Source organism: Oncorhynchus gorbuscha, linkage group LG04, assembly GCF_021184085.1.
Source record: "Oncorhynchus gorbuscha isolate QuinsamMale2020 ecotype Even-year linkage group LG04, OgorEven_v1.0, whole genome shotgun sequence".
Lineage (NCBI taxonomy): Eukaryota > Metazoa > Chordata > Actinopteri > Salmoniformes > Salmonidae > Oncorhynchus > Oncorhynchus gorbuscha.
The window spans coordinates 25,840,859-25,858,131 of NC_060176.1; the positions used below are offsets into that span (position 1 = coordinate 25,840,859).

The 17,273-nt window shown below is 43.8% G+C and overlaps 1 protein-coding gene across 1 annotated transcript in view; it reads right to left on the minus strand.

The window, feature by feature from the left end:
- The window catches only part of LOC124033884 (coiled-coil domain-containing protein 102A-like), an 82,351-nt gene that overhangs the window by 2,085 nt on the left and 62,993 nt on the right, over window positions 1-17,273 (minus strand). Inside the window, exons 7-8 of the mRNA XM_046346272.1 lie at window positions 11,793-11,963; window positions 10,197-10,300 (exon numbers count right to left, since the gene is read on the minus strand). Coding sequence (XP_046202228.1) covers window positions 10,197-10,300; window positions 11,793-11,963 — 275 coding nt within the window. The remainder of the gene's footprint in view (window positions 1-10,196; window positions 10,301-11,792; window positions 11,964-17,273) is intronic.

The following is a 17,273-nucleotide window of genomic DNA, read 5'->3' on the forward strand; positions in this document are numbered from 1 at the left end:
AGAAGGAGCGAGAGAGAGAGATAGAGAGAGAGAGAGAGAGAGAGAGAGAGAGAGAGAGAGAGAGAGAGAAGGAGAGAGAGAGAGAGAGAGAGAGAGAGAGAGAGAGAGAGAGAGAGAGAGAGAGAGAGAGAGAGAGAGAGAGGGAGAGAGAGAGGGAGAGAGAGAAGGAGAGAGAGAGAGAGAGAGAGAGAGAGAGAGAGAGAGAGAGAGAGAGAGAGAGAGAGAGAGAGAGAGAGAGAGAGAGAGAGAAAGAGAGAGAGAGAGAGAGAGAGAGAGGGAGAGAGAGAGAGAGAAAGACAGAGAAAGAAAGAAAGAAAAAAAGAAAGAAAGAAAGAGAAAAAGGGAGGGTCTTCTCTCTACAACCCAGGTACATTTTTTGAAATTCAGCAGAAGGTTCCCATCGGACCTAGCTCTAATGAATCCCTCTGCGGCTCAGAGAAAAGCTTACATTATTTATCAGCCAGCCGTTTGCCGAATTGATCATCATTTTGAGATGATTCATCGTCTTAACTTGGGCCTAAAATCATACCTGCGTGTTTGCAGTCGGCTCAGTCTGCGCCATAATGACAAAGACAAACAGGTACAAGAGAAAAGCAGACCCAGTTAATTCCTTAAAGCAACAAACACTCTATTTGCTGTCTGTTTCGCTCCCTCTTTACCTTCTCCCGCTCCCTCCATCTCTCTCTTTCTCCAACTCCTTCCTTCCTCTGTGTCACAGCAGGCTCCGTCGATCTGCTGTCACACTTTATTAGGACACTACAGCTTAACCGTCAGGAAACTTGTGTTTCAGACAATGCCTGTCGTCGGAGTCTGGCCTGGCTAAACGGACCGGCTGTCCAGGTAAATAGAGGATTTATTAGAGATGAGAGGAGGAGCCAAGCCCCCAGACCAGACCAGCACCCGGGCCGTGCAGTTACACTGCTGAACAACTAGAGTTTCTAGACAGTAGCACTTACAAACCTACGGTAGCTACCAACCCTGGGCCAGCCACCACTGTCTGCCTGGGACTGACTGACTGAGTCACTGACTGAGTCACTGACTGAGTCACTGACAGACTCACTGACAGACTCAAAATCAAATCAAATTGTATTGTATTGGTCACATACACATGGTTAGCAGATGTTAATGCGAGTGTAGTGAAATACTTGTGCTTCTAGTTCCGACCGTGCAGTAATATCTAACAAATAACCTAACAATTTCACAACAACTACCTTTTACACATACTGTAAGTGTAAAGGAATGGAAAAGAATATGTACATATAAATATATGGATGAGCGATGGCTGAACGGCATAGTCAAGATGCAGTAGATGGTATAGAGTACAGTATATACATATGAGATGAGTAATGTAGGGTACAATATATATATATATAAAGTGGCATTGTTTAAAGTGACTAGTGATACATTTATTACATACCATTTTTTATTATTAAAGTGGCTGGAGATTTGAGTCAGTATGTTGGCAGCAGCCACTAGTGATGGCCTTGAGATAGAAGCTGTTTTCCAGTCTCTCGGTCCCAGCTTTGATGCACCTGTACTGACCTCGCCTTCTGGATGAACAGGCAGTGGCTCGAGTGGTTGATGTCCTTGATGATCTTTTTGGCCTTCCTGTGACATCGGGTGGTGTAGGTTTCCTGGAGGGCTGGTAGTTTGTCCCAGGTGATGCGTTGTGCAAACCGGAATACCCTCTGGAGAGCCTTGTGGTTGTGGGTGGAGCAGTTGCCGTACTAGGCGGTGATACAGCCGGACAGGATGCTCTTGATTGTGCATCTGTAAAGGTTTGTGAGTGTTTTCTGTGACAAGCCACATTTCTTCAGCCTCCTGAGGTTGAAGAGGCGCTGTTGCATCTTCTTCACCACGCTGTCTGTGTGGGGGGACCATTTCAGTTGTCCGTGATGTGTACGCCGAGGAACCTTCTCCACTACTGTCCTGTTGATGTGGATAGGGGGGTGCTCCCTCTGCTGTTTCCTGAAGTCCACGATCATCTCCTTTGTTTTGTTGACGTTGAGTGTGAAGTTATTTTCCTGACACAACACTCCGAGGGCCCTCACCTCCTCCCTGTAGGCCATCTTGTTGTTGTTGGTAATCAAACCTAACACTGTCGTCTGTAAACTTGATTGTTGGAGGCGTGCCTTCCCATGATAAATGCAGTGGTTCGCGCTTTCATTTTTGCGCGAATGCCGCCATCAATCCAAGGTTTCTGGTTGGGGAAGGTTTAAATAGTCACCGTGGGTACAACATCACCGATGCACTTGCTAATAAACTCGCTCACTCGCTCAGTGTATACATCAATGTTGTTGTTCGATGCTATCCGGAACATATACCAGTCCAGGTGATCGAAGCAATCTTGAAGCGTGGAATCAGATTGGTCGGACCAGCGTTGAACAGACCTGAGCACGGGCGTTTCCTGTTTTAGTTTCTGTCTATAGGCTGGGAGCAACAAAATGGAGTAGTGGTCAGATTTGCCGAAAGGAGGGCGAGGGAGGGCTTTGTATGCGTAGTGGAAGTTATCGTATCAATGATCCAGAATTTAGTCCGTTCGCATTCGATATGCTGATAAAATATAGGGAGCCTTGTTTTCAGATTAGCCTTGTTAAAATCTCCAGCTACAATAAATGCAGCCTCAGGATATGTGGTTTCCAGTTTACATGGAGTCCAATTAAGTTATTTCAGGGTTGTCAAGGTGTCTGCTTGGGGGGGATATACACGGCTGTGATTAAAATCAAAGAGAATTCTCTTGGTAGACAATGTGGTCGACATTTGATTGTGAGGAATTGTAGGTCAGGTGAACAATATGACTTGAGTTCCTTGACAGACTCACTGACTAACTCACTGACTGACTCAATGACAGACTCACCGACAGACTCACTGAATGGCTGACTCACTGACTGGCTGACACACTTGATTCATACTGGAGAGCAGGGAATATGTGAGGGTGAGTGAGCGGGCTGGAAATGTACAGATAGTGAGATTTACATTATGAGCTGTCCTGGTTCATGAGTAAGCAATATTAGCTGGTGGCGCTAATCAGTCAGTAATGAATGATACTGTGGGACCCATAGTAATACTAGGCATAACAAATAGACACCCCCCTTTTCATATTATTATTATGGGTAATATCTTTAGACATTCACATGGTACTGTAAAGCAGACTAGTATTTTAGGATATAAGATGGTTATTGTGGTTATCAATCACTAAGTAATGCTCAATGTCAGCGGCATAGTTGCATTCACCGACGCTCTGGAAAACATGAAAACAGCCTAACCAGCTCTGCTAGGTTGAGTAAAATGGTCAGAGTGAGGTGTGCTCTCATTTGTGTCTGGATGTAGCTAACGTTAGCCGGTTAGCTTGTATGCTTGACTGCCGTTGTGACGGTCAGAACGCTTGGATCAACCACCTACTCCTCGGCCTGAGCGTCCAGTGTGCCCTCTGAACGCTCCGAGAGGGAAGCGCTCTGAATTTACAAACGGACAATCTGGCAACACTCTGAATTTACGAACGCCCAGAGCTCACTCTGGCACTCCAGATTGAATTTACGAACACACCTGAAGTGTCTAGCTAGTAATTTGTTATGCTAACAAGCTAGCACGAGGTTGCAAAGCAACAGCATCAACTTCCGGTAGACAGGTGTAGCGCTAGTATGCTCAACTGAAAGGATACCGTTTGTTTACAGTATACTAAAATGAACTAATAGTATATAGTATGTAGTATATTTTCATTAAGTATGTAGTATACAGTATGTTAATATGGGTATTCGAACACAGCTCTAGTGATGATACAGGCAGTATCAATAGACATGTATCATCATCTAGTGATGCTAGTTCCGTGCATGTTTTGTGATTTCAGGTGAGCAAAGATGGCCGCAAGTGCATGAAAGTGTTACTACACATGTTAAGTGAATGTATAAACAAGTAAAGGGTATCAGGGAGATAAGTGATGCTTGTTTTAAAGTTCTCCAGGCACAGAGAAACACACCTACTGTGTTACTAACTGGCAAGGTGGTGCGTCGTAGTGAGATATGAAATTAGCCACCTGTAACCTCGAGGATATGTGAATGTGTCCATAGTTTCACTTCTTTACTGTTTTATAATGTGAAAATGTGTTTTCTACACGTTTATGTCCTATAAGAGAATGATCATGGACATATTTGTGATACAGAGACTATTGACCATCGTCAGAAGAAGACCTGGAGATGATAAAGGCGGCATGTCTGACGTGCCCCCTCTGTCTTGTGATTTAAAAAAAGAAAATGAAATGTTCTCAACTTCTACATGCTAGAAGGTCGGTGACATTATTCAAGTGTGCAACAATACCAGCAATAGAGGGGTGAGTGCGTTCAGCGTGTGTTTAGTGAGTGTTCAGTGTGAGTTCAGCATGTGTTCAGTGTGTGTTTAGTGAACATTCAGGGTGTGTTCAGTCTGAGTGTTCAGCGTTTGTTCAATGTGTTCAGTGTTTGTTCAATGTGAGTGTTTAGTGTGTGTTCAGTGTGTGTTGACTGTGGATTTAGTGAGCATTCACTGTGTGTTCAGTGTTTGTTCAGTGTGTTCAATGTGAGTTCCGTGTGTGTTTAGTGTATGTGTGTGTTCATTGAGTATCCAGCGTGCGTTCATTGAGTGGTCAGTGTGTGTTCAGAGTGTGTTTAGTGTGTGTTTAGTGAGGTTTCAATGTGTTCAGTTTGAGCGTTCAGTGTTTGTTCAGTGAGTGTTCAGTGTTTGTTCAGTGAGTGTTCAGTGTGAGTTCAATATGTGTTTAGTGTGTGTTTAGTGAGCATTCAGTGTGTGTTCAGTGTGCGTTCAGTGAGTGTTCAGTGTGAGTTCAATATGTGTTTAGTGTGTGTTTAGTGAGCATTCAGTGTGTGTTCAGTGTGCGTTCAGTGAGTGTTCAGTGTGAGTTCAATATGTGTTTAGTGTGTGTTTAGTGAGCATTCAGTGTGTGTTCAGTGTGAGTTCTCTGTGTGTTCAGTGTGAGTGTTCAGTGTGTTCCGTGTGTGTTTAGTGTGTTCAGAGTGTGTTCAGTGTGTGTTTAGTGTGTTTAGTGTGTGTTTAGTGAGCTTTGAGTGTTTGTTCAGTTTGAGCGTTCAGTGTGTTCAATATGAGTTCGGTGAGTGTTGAGCTGTGCCCCATGCAGCATCCCTTTTGGGAGACAAAGTGACACGGTGGCTCTGCGGGGCCACCTCTGATCCCTCACCCGCAGGCTTCAGCGCCTCACTCTACACATCAAAAGACCCAGTACAGCCTCACATAATGAATCCACTCCCTCTTCAACTATGGAGGACCCCAGTCTGAGCAAACATGCGCGAGTTGAACTATTTCTAGAAATGTCCAGGACAGATGGACCTGCAGTAGTGTGCGCTGCCGTGTGTGTTGTGATGACGCACGGCTAGAATGGCTCCAGGGTGAACTGAGCCTCAGTTTAGAAAGAGAAAGAACACAGCCTCCCACACAGCCAGAGATCACTCTCCGTCAAATTCGGTTATTCACCCAGGTAGAGAGAGCCTCTACGGTATGTTCGCTACAGGGGAAAACTACTGCAGAATATACTATGTTACTTCCAAGAAGCTGTATCTGTGTCAGTGCTGCCTCCCCATTTACTGCTCTCTGTTCTCATCCTCTGTGGTGTCATGCTAGCCTGGTTCCAGGTCTGTTTGTGCTGTCCTGTCGATGTCTGTGGTCATTGACCATATACAGGAGTTAGCAAGACTATGCCAACAGATGTGGAATCAGGCTAGTATGATGGTGCCAGAGGCCTGGGTGGACCCTCTCTGTTCCCCGTGCCACGTTACTCTACTGGGGACTCACTGACAGGAACAGAGATCCTTTTAATGGCGCTAAATTACACATAATAGTGTTTTGACCACAGTCACCCACTAAACGACTAAAAGCTTTTCCATTGCCCAAACACTTAGCAAGGCCATGTTAAGGTGTGAGACAGTACATCTGGAGGAGGAGGAGGAAGAGAGAGAGAGAGAGAGAGAGAGAGAGAGAGAGAGAGAGAGAGAGAGAGAGAGAGAGAGAGAGAGAGAGAGAGAGAGAGAGAGAGAGAGAGAGAGAGAGAGAGAGGCCGCCGTAGGCAGACCTCGCTCTCAAGAGAAGACAGGCTATGTGCACACTGCCCACAAAATGAGTTGGAAACTGAGCTGCACTTCCTAACCTCCGGCCAAATGTATGACCATATTAGAGACACATATTTCCATCAGATTACACAGATCCACAAATCATTTGAAAAGAAACCCCATTTTGATTAACTCCCATATCTACGGGGTGAAATATCACATTGAGCCATCACAGCAGGAAGATTTGTGACCTGTTGCCACAAGGGCAACCAGTGAATAACATTGTTAATACAACCCATATTTATGTTTATTTAAGTTTCCGTTTTGTACTTAAACTATTTGCACATTGTTAGAACACTGTATATAGACATAATATGACATTTGAAATGTCTCTATTCTTTTTGAACGTCTGTGCGTGTCATGTTTATTGCACATTTTTATTGCTTATCTCACTTTTGTTTATCTACTTCACTTGCTTTGGCAATGTTAACATATGTTTCCCATGCCAATTAAGCCCTTGAATTGAATTGAATTGAATTGAGAGGGGTATGGTGGGGGGATAGAGAAACGATACCAACTGGGCAAAATGAAATGTGATTTGTAAAAAAGTCGTCAACGTAAGGGAATTTTCGTCTTTTTTTTTCACACAACTTTGAACTTAAATCCAATGGCTTGAAACGTTTTGTTGATTTCACGTTGAATTCACTGTAGCTGGCAACTCAACCGAAATAAAATCAAAACTAGACGATTAAATTATGTCTGTGCCCAGTGGGTAGTCTATATTTTCATGCTGCTACTATAATTAATTGATCAAACTCGGGCCCAATTTCTTTCCACAACATTTCCGACAACAAAACCTCCGCAACAAACGCACTAATGCAAATCAATCTAATCTATCAAATCCAACAGCCGTGCGAAACTGGCTAATATGTTATTTCTGTCTGTTCACAGCTGGTCCAATATCAAATAGCAATGTGACACACTCCGTGGGAATATACAGTATGAAGGCTATATGATAGACTGAAAGGAGAGAGAAGCCAGGGTTAGAAAGATCTCAATAATGTCAATCAAATTCTAAGCCCTTTAAATCTATAGATTAAACCAAACATTTTTTTCCCTCCCTCGCTTTCCCTCTCTTTTCTAATCCTCCATCTCTTCTGCATGGTAAAAACCTCTCAGATCATGTCAAACCCACTGGCGCGGCTCCTCAGGAAAACACACAAGCTGGGAGGAGGAGAACCTGAAATGGCAGCGCACACAACCTGCAGTCAACATCCGCAGCTTCAAATATTTGGAGGCTGTGCGTGTTTAGCCTCTCACTGTTCAGCCAGAGTTGTGCTAATAACGCTGTTGCTTCACAACCTGCGTCCCATTTTGAAGTCCGGCTTTGGCCCCCTGATTGAGCTAAACAGACAAGCCTGCTACAGTGACGGGAAATCGATAGAAAAGAACATGCTTCATTTGATCCACTTTCTACCTGCCTTCAGAGTGCCGAGTATTTAAGAGCGGTCTGAACGTCCTGCCGGTCCACCAGAAATGCCACAACACACAGAAAGATAAACACCCCTTCTTACCACATGCACATGCATTACCATCACATGCACACATTTTCCTGAACAGTTTCTTGTGGAATCATTAAGCTGTCAGTCTTCAGACCAAAGCGGTATACTACAAAGCAGGACAATGAGTTAGCCGGCTAACTTCGATAAACAACCATGAACAACTATGGTTAATCAAGAAAGCTAAACTTAGACATGTGTTTTTGGTTGTTGAGTCAATTATAGACCATGCCCATTTAAAGCTTATTTTCCAGAAGAAGAAAAAAGTTATTTCAGAATATTAAGGCAAGTTAGCTGGCTAACTCATTACTTCTTCTTTGTAGAATAGGCCTACACCTCAGCCTTAGTAGTGGCTAGTTGTTTATGCACAGTGTGACAGATTGGAGTGGCTCAGTATCACAAAGCCTCACATGAAATCACTACAACTCCGGATCAGGACCTTTTTGTTTTAACAATGTTCTGACAGCGTCATGGCGACAGCGTTACAATAACACCCCCCCCCCCCACCCCCTCCCATTGTTAGAGACCTTTCTCATGGTGGCTAGTTTTGTCTGTATGTCTGCCTGTATTTCTCTCTGTTGTGTTCATCTCTTATCTCCCTCTCCATGTCTCCCAGGCCATTATAGCCACACGCTTCAGCACCCCGCCGTCTGCATCTCAGCCCTGACCATAGGCCTGTTAACAAACCCGGGGGCCAAAGGTCATGTGTGTATGGACTATGTGTGTGTGTGTGTGTGTGTGTGTGTGTGTGTGTGTGTGTGTGTGTGTGTGTGTGTGTGTGTGTGTGTGTGTGTGTGTGTGTGTGTGTGTGTGTGTGTGTGTGTGTGTGTGTGTGTGTGTGTGTGTGTGTGTGTGTGTGTGTGTGTGTGTGGCATTGAGCGTGTGTGCACAGGATTAGATGATCCACAGAGAATTGATTGATAAATCAATGTGAAGGATGGACTTTTAACAAGCTACAGTAAAACAAGCATGTGGTAAGCTGGGCCCCTAACCACTCCTCTCCCACCACACACACGCACACACGCAAACACACACACACACACACAGTACTGGCTGTCCCAGAATGCAACAGAGGTTTTCCCGGATCACCTGGCCTGGTCTGCTGCATTGATTTAGATATTAGCTTTATGATCATAGACTGGGCTGGAGCTGGGAGACCACTAGACTATTTATATCTCAGACAGACAGGCTGGGATGTGGTGGGAACTATTCCCCTGGTTAAAGGGATAGTGCGACATTTTAGCAATTCCTTTTTCTACTTCCCTAGAGTCAGATGAACTCATGGATACTATTTTATGTCTCCGCGTGCAGTTTGAAGGAAGGTGCAGGTCATTTCTGGAGCCATTGATAACTAGTGTTGGCGCAATCACTGGAAGCATATAGGAACAGCTAGCATGCTAGTTCATCCGACTCTGGGTAAGGAGAAAAAAGGGCTTTATTGCCAAAAATGTCACACTATCCCTTTAACGAACCAAGGGGAGAGAGAGTGTGAGAGCGTGATCAACGAAAACATGGCATTTGGTTGGAAAAGATGGGAGAAAAAGAAATGACAGAAAGAGAGAGAGGAGTGATAGGATAGTAAAATACTCTGGGGAGAGGTAGCGGACAACCACTAAATCTCAAAATCCATTATCCATGAATATTACATTTTTTAGAAGCATTAATATTCCCACTCCTATCCAGCTACGACCCGTGAATCAGGGTTAATGTGGTTAGAGCGAGTTCATCCACGTACAGTACAGTGTTATACTAGGAGCCTGATGGGGCCTGACTCCCTCACTGTTCCAGGTCTGTCAGGGCTCCATGAGGCCGTGTGTGTGTGTGTGTTCCTCAAAGGTGTTTCCATGCCAACACGCCTGTCACTCCTCTGCTAAGCTACAGGGGGCCAGCACCGCTATGCTGCACGCAGGCTCCATGTTACTACGGTAAACCATGGCTGGGCAGCCCGCGATTGGCTGTCGGTGTGGATGAGCTGGGACGCGGGTGGAATGATAAGGTAGAGCGAGAGAGAGAGAGAGAGAGAGAGAGAGAGAGAGAGAGAGAGAGAGAGAGAGAGAGAGAGAGAGAGAGAGAGAGAGAGAGAGAGAGAGAGAGAGAGAGAGAGAGAGAGAGAGAGCATAGGAGGGTGAGAGAAAGAGAAAGGAAGGAGAGAGAGAGAGGGGGACAGAAAGACTGGCCTAGTGTGAGCAGGGCTGCCTGCCTGACAAACTAAGACACAAGCCTCACAGTGGGCTAATCTCCTCCAGCTAAGATATCTGAGAGAACTAGTTCATAACAGGAGCATGGCAGCCATGTAGTACACTGTCTGATTAAATATCATGCACCACCAAAGACCGCTGAGAAGGGTAGGAAATTGGACGTGTGCTTTTCCTGCACTTCTTGGTGTGTAGGCTACTGTGGGTTTGTTCCCCCTGTGTGTGTGTGTGTGTGTGTGTGTGTGTGTGTGTGTGTGTGTGTGTGTGTGTGTGTGTGTGTGTGTGTGTGTGTGTGTGTGTGTGTGTGTGTGTGTGTGTGTGTGTGTGTGTGTGTGTGTGTGTGTGTGTGTGTGTGTGTGTGTGTGTGTGTGTGTGTGTATCAGTCGTACCGGGACTGCAGATGTTCCAGTTGAACCTGGAGGTTCTCTGACTGCTCCACCTGCTCATCCAGAGACCGCTGTAGCTTCCGGGTCTGATTATGGGCCTCATCCAGCTGGGAGGGAGGGAGTGGGGGGGGGGGGGGGGCAGAGAGGGAGGGAGTGGGGTAGAGCGGGAGGGAGGGATGGAGGAAAAGAGGGAGGGAGGTAGGAGAAGGAGGAGAAAGTGTGAGAGAGAAATCGGTCATTGCAAAACAGTCACACCGGACTACAAATCCCAGAATCAGTATTCTGCATTGAATACTTTGGATCAAAATCCTAAATACCCAACACTGACAGTATGTACTGTATCTACACTGCCCTCTGTAATTGTTGGGACAGTGAAGCATTTCTTCTTCTTTGGCTCTTGTGGTGGTTAATTTTCTTACTATCAACTGAGGAGAGACAAACTTATTACACAAGTGTGAGTTATACTTCAACTAAATCTTTATTCACTTATTAATAAGGGAGCAGGTCAATACAACACACACATATATAAAGTGAACCGATTGAGTGCTCTACGTTAATGATGGCTGGTCGAATAATCGCCCTCAGATGATTCGTTGAGAGCCCCGAGACAAAGATACAAAGGTATTTTATAGAAACATTAACTCATGCTCTGGAATGCGGTCTCTTTAGATTTTATCACCCAAAAGACATTAATCTTCTGTCAGTGTAATTTGAGTGTCACGCCCTGGCCATAGAGAGGCTTTTATTCTCTATTTTGGTTAGGCCAGGGTGTGACTAGGGTGGGCATTCTATGTTCATTTTCTATGTTTTGTTTTTCTTTGTTGTTTGGCCGGTGTGGTTGTCAATCAGAGGCAGCTGTCTATCGTTGTCTCTGATTGAGAACCATACTTAGGTAGCCTTTTCCCACCTGAGTTTTGTGGGTAGTTGCTTTCTGTTTTTGTGTCTGCACCAGACAGAACTGTTTCGGTTGTGCTCTTTATTGTTTTGCTCTTCAGTGTTCAGTTCAACTAATAAAAGATGAACACGAACCACGCTGCACCTTTGTCCTCACCTTCTTCCACCAACGGCCATTACATTGAGGGTATTTCCAGTCATATCAGGTGAACCGCTTCGAAATTACAGCACTTTTTGTACATATTCCCCCAATTTAAGGGAAGCAAAAGTATTGGGACAAATTCACTTATATTTTTATTAAAGTAGCAAAAAGTGAAGTATTTGGTCCCATATTCATAGCACGCACTGACTACATCAAGCTTGTGTCTCTAGAAGTGATGTTTGTTTTGGTTGCGTTTTACATTATTTTGTGCCAATACAAAATGAATGATAAATAATATATTGGTCCCAATACTTTTACCTCTCCTAAAATGGGGGGACTATGTAGGAAAAGTGCTGTAATTTCTAAACGGTTCAACGGATATGGGTGAAAATACCCTCAAATTAAAGCTGACAGTCTGACCTTTAACCTCAACGTGATTGTTTGATGTAAACTCCAACGTTTTGGAGTATAGACCCGAAAGAACAAAAAATGCTCCCAATAATTACGTAGGCAACTGTATATGTATCCATGTATAAGTGAATGTGGTGTGTGTTGGTGCCCACCTCGTCCTCCGCCTGACCCAGTTCTTTCTTCAGCTCCTCCACCCTCAGCCTCAGTTTCTTCACCTCTGTCTCGTGCTGCTCCACCCGCCGGTTGGCGTGGGCCAGCTCGGCCATCTTGTCCTGGTACTGCTTCTTCACCTTGGAGTGGATGTGGCGCATGTCTGCCAACTCCTAAGGAGCAGAGGGGTCGAGGTCAGTCTGCTAGTCTGTTAGAGTGGATTTAAAATCGGGCTTCGGGCCAGTTAAGTACCGGAGCATATATGTCAATTTCAGTTACAAGCATGTCAATTTCAGTTACAAGCATGTCGGATGGGTGTCGGACGAGTGTCGGATGCCGTTGGGTCAAATTAGCGTACATTCCCTAGTAGCAGATCCTCCAAGAGATTCCTTGTGAGTTGAGTGAGTTACTCTGGTCTTTGTTCTGCTAGACATCACTGCTACTGTTCGTTGGAGCATTGAGGACATGATCAGTAATGGAAGCGCTTCGTTAAGAGCACTTTTAACACATTCCCACAATAGAGAAGCACAGACTCCCATTGGAAGTAAACATACGATACCAGGAAAAGCGTGTGCCGAGCTGAGAGCTTACAAAACATTACCCATATGGCGAGAATAAAGAAAACAAAGAAAACACGACAAAAACCTTGAACCACTTGAACTGGACCGACCACCTACACTTGACTCTTCATGCAATAGCACAGATGCACTCACTCACGCGCACATCCACACTCACCCACCCACACACACACACACACACACACACACAGTTGAAGTCTGAAGTTTACATACACCTTAGCCAAATACATTTAAACTCAGTTTTTCACAATTGCTGACATTTAATCCTAGTAAAAAATTCCCTGGCTTAGGTCAGTTAGGATCACCACTATATTTAAGAATGTGAAATGTCAGAATAATAGGAGAGAGTATGATTCATTTCAGCTTTTATTTCTTTCATCACATTCCCAGTGGGTCAGAAGTTTACATAAACTCAATTAGTATTTGGTGGCATTGCCTTTAAATTGTTTAACCTGGGTCAAATGCCCCCCCAATACCTTGACTTTGTTGTCCTTAAGCCATTTTGGCACAACATTGAATGTATGCTTGGGGTCATTGTCCATTTGAAGACCCATTTGCGACCAATATTTAACTTCCTGACTGATGTCTTGAGATGTTGCTTCAATATATCCACATTATTTTCCTTCCACATGATGCCATCTATTTTGTGACGTGCACCTGTCCCTCCTGCAGCAAAGCACCCCCACAACCTGGAATTATTACACAGTGAATTATAAGTGAAATAATCTGTCTGTAAACAATTGTTGGAAAAAGTACTTGTGTCTAACCGACTTGCCAAAACTATAGTTTGTTAACAAGAAATCTGTGGAGTGGTTAAAAAAATAGTTTTAATGACTCCAACCTAATAGTATATAAACTTCCGACTTCAACTGTACATTCATGCTTCACATCAAAACGGATGCTACCAGACTCTTATTATGATTGCTAAATACTGGACAGTTTAACCACTTGTCCCCCCCAATCCTCGCTTCCCCAAAATATGTCAATATTGGACTATAAATTGTGCCTTCCTGTATTATACTTATGCTAAAATGTCTATTCTATTGAGCCATTTACTTTATGTTCGTATTCTTATCTTTGACTATTTCTTATTGTTGTTGCATTGTTGAAAAGGAACCTGCAAGTAACAACGTGTATCCTGCACATCAGACTAATAAAAACTTGAAACTTGAAAAAGAAAAGACAGCCACAAAGAAAACCATGTTCACAGATCTCAGATGAGTTGAGCATGTTCCCCATTTCTCTGCTTTGCATTGAGCAGTGCAACCTCGACGTAATCACCACTGTCATCGTTAACATCTATTGAGTTCTCCTGAGGACTCTCCTGTATGATCAGGGCAGAACAGCTTGTACTACTGTTTTATAAGGCCAGAGAAATCAAACAGGGAGGGGACACAAGAACGTGGGGAGAAAGCGGGAAGGAGGAAGGGAGGGAGAGAAGTAAAGAGAAAGAATCAGAGGGGAGAGAGTGAGGGAGTGAAGGAAGGAAAGAGAGAGAGAGAGAGAGAGAGAGAGAGAGAGAGAGAGAGAGAGAGAGAGAGAGAGAGAGAGAGAGAGAGAGAGAGAGAGAGAGAGAGAGAGAGAGAGAGAGAGAGAGAGAGAGAGAGAGAGAGAGAGAGAGAGAGAGTATTCCCTAGCTGCATATCGAAGTATTCGAGCAGCCCTGGCTAGATGAGCTGTCCCTATTGAAACAGACGAGCCACAGGAATCGATTCAGTGCTCCAGCCCTCCACTTAAGAGAAAGGGACAAAACACAACTGAAATAAAACAACATAGGGAGGAAGTTGAAGTTTGCGGTTGAGGTGATAAACTGCGTAAGCAATGCCTCAGTCCGTCACTGGCAGTGTGATATGCCTACTACGTATGCCCAATCAATGTGGGGCCAAGTCAGGAAATAACTTTCCCAAACGTATTCTTTCCTACGCCAAGGATCATTGACGCCTTGAAATCAAAATGACAATCCTTCACCAGCACATTCATAAATGTGTTGTTTAAAAAAAAAAGTTAAATGCATCGCATGCATGTGACCAATAAGACCTATAGCATATCATAATAATCATATTCATAAATTGGTTAGAAAAAAACTCTTAACGCCGCTACACACGTGACAACAAACGTGACAAATGAACTCGAAACGGGGGAATGTTTGGTTTGCTCGGGAAGCAAAGGGGAAGTCAGATGTGTGGAATACATTTGACTAGTTCAAATCAAATCAAACTGTATTGGTCACATACACATGGTTAGCAGATGTTAATGTGAGTGTAGCGAAATGCTTTTGCTTCTGGTTCCAACAGTGCAGTAATATCTAACAAGTAATCTAACAATTCCCCAACCACCGCCTAATACACACAAATCTAACAAGTAATCTAACAATTCCCCAACAACCACCTAATACACACAAATCTAACAAGTAATCTAACAATTCCCCAACCACCGCCTAATACACACAAATCTAACAAGTAATCTAACAATTCCCCAACAACCACCTAATACACACAAATCTAACAAGTAATCTAACAATTCCCCAACAACCACCTAATACACACAAATCTAACAAGTAATCTAACAATTCCCCAACCACCGCCTAATACACACAAATCTAACAAGTAATCTAACAATTCCCCAACAACCACCTAATACACACAAATCTAACAAGTAATCTAACAATTCCCCAACCACCGCCTAATACACACAAATCTAACAAGTAATCTAACAATTCCCCAACAACCACCTAATACACACAAATCTAACAAGTAATCTAACAATTCCCCAACCACCGCCTAATACACACAAATCTAACAAGTAATCTAACAATTCCCCAACAACCACCTAATACACACAAATCTAACAAGTAATCTAACAATTCCCCAACAACCACCTAATACACACAAATCTAACAAGTAATCTAACAATTCCCCAACAACCACCTAATACACACAAATCTAACAAGTAATCTAACAATTCCCCAACAACCACCTAATACACACAAATCTAACAAGTAATCTAACAATTCCCCAACAACCACCTAATACACACAAATCTAACAAGTAATCTAACAATTCCCCAACAACCACCTAATACACACAAATCTAACAAGTAATCTAACAATTCCCCAACAACCACCTAATACACACAAATCTAAAGGGGCGAATGAGAATATGTACATATAAGGATATGGGTGAGTGATGACCGAGCGGCATAGGCAAGGTGCAGTCGATGTATAAAATACAGTATATACACGTGATATGAGTAATGTAAGATATGTAAACATTATTAAAGTGGCATTATTTAAAGTGGCATTGTTCAAAGTGACCAGTGATCCATTTATTAAAGTGTCCAGTGATTGGGTCTCAACGTAGGTAGCCGCCTCTCTGAGTTAGTGATGGCTGTTTAGCAGTTTGATGGCCTTCGAGATAGAAGTTGTGGAAAAATCAGACAGGTGCCTTTTTTTGTTGCTAATGCTTGACTAAAGCAACCTAGGTCGACCAACAGTCTATCGCCGAAACATTAGACCAGTCGACTAAATGGGGTCTGCCCTACTCTCTAACCATACTGTCACAGACAACTCACATAGGTAGAACCAGAGAAGTGGAAGATGGGAGGAATAGTCCGGGAGGCCATGGACACACAACAGGGGAAATGCATCCATTGCCACTGGTCTCAGCGGGCCGATTGAGTCCTTGATTAAAGGTGAATTATTGATGTGTTTCTGCGGCTTTCGTGTGTTCTGTCAGGCTGGATATGGCTCCCACAGTGACTGCCCCCTGCCCGGTACACTAGCTCACACACAGAGACACTTTAAATAACACACAGCTAGGTTAGAGTGACAGCAGAGAGGGTAAAGTGCTGTGTACAGGAGAAGAGAGAGAAAGAGAGAGAAAGAGAGAAATAGAGTGAATAGAGAGAGAGAGAGAGAGAGAGAGAGAGAGAGAGAGAGAGAGAGAGAGAGAGAGAGAGAGAGAGAGAGAGAGAGAAATAGAGTGAGAGAGAGAGAGAGAGAGAGAGAGAGAGAGAGAGAGAGAGAGAGAGAGAGAGAGAGAGAGAGAGGAGAGAGAGAGAGAGAGAGAGAGAGAGAGAGAGAGAGAGAGAGAGAGAGAGAGAGAGAGAGAGGGAGAGAGAGAGAGATTAGAGGGAGCACATGGTTCATGAACAATTCAATGTGATAATCAAGTGTCCAGACTGTGTGAAAACACATACATGATGTGGCTCCCACAACTCCCAGTACTGCCAAGACTGTGACTGGATGAGGACACACACACACACACACACACAAGAACACACACGCACAAAATCCTGTAAAAAAAAAAAAAACTTGATTCCCCAGACCACCTGGAGAGAAAATATTCCTTGACTCTTTGTTTCTAGGTCACATCAATTCGAGGACATGGCCTACTTCTAGAGGCTCGTATGGGAGGCCCAGTATAATATACAGTTAACCCTGGTGCATGACTACCAATGCATGACTCGAGGATGACTCGCTACTGTCCATCGTATGTTGATTTATGTTTTTTTGCCTCTTTTCATTTGTAACACAACCACATCCTTGATTGTTGTTTTTACTGAATGTCGTTGCGTTGACAATCTTGATCTTTTTTTTTTTAGGATGCCAATGTTGTTAATGAATCATTCCATTTCCAAAGTGCGTTTTGGCAATACGTACTGTACATTCTTCTCTCGTGCTAATAAAGCAATTTGACAGTGAAATGGATTCCTATCGTACAGCACATAGAACAGAACAATCTGGCTCGGAGACCTGGCCCGGAGATCTGGCCCAGAGACTGTGTGTGTGGTTATAGTGGAGGAGCCCACTGTAAAAGGGGAAGATGATTTACGATACAATACCAAGGTTTTCAAAAACGTCAAAATGAACAATGTAACCACAGAACCCTGATCCACAAAACTGCC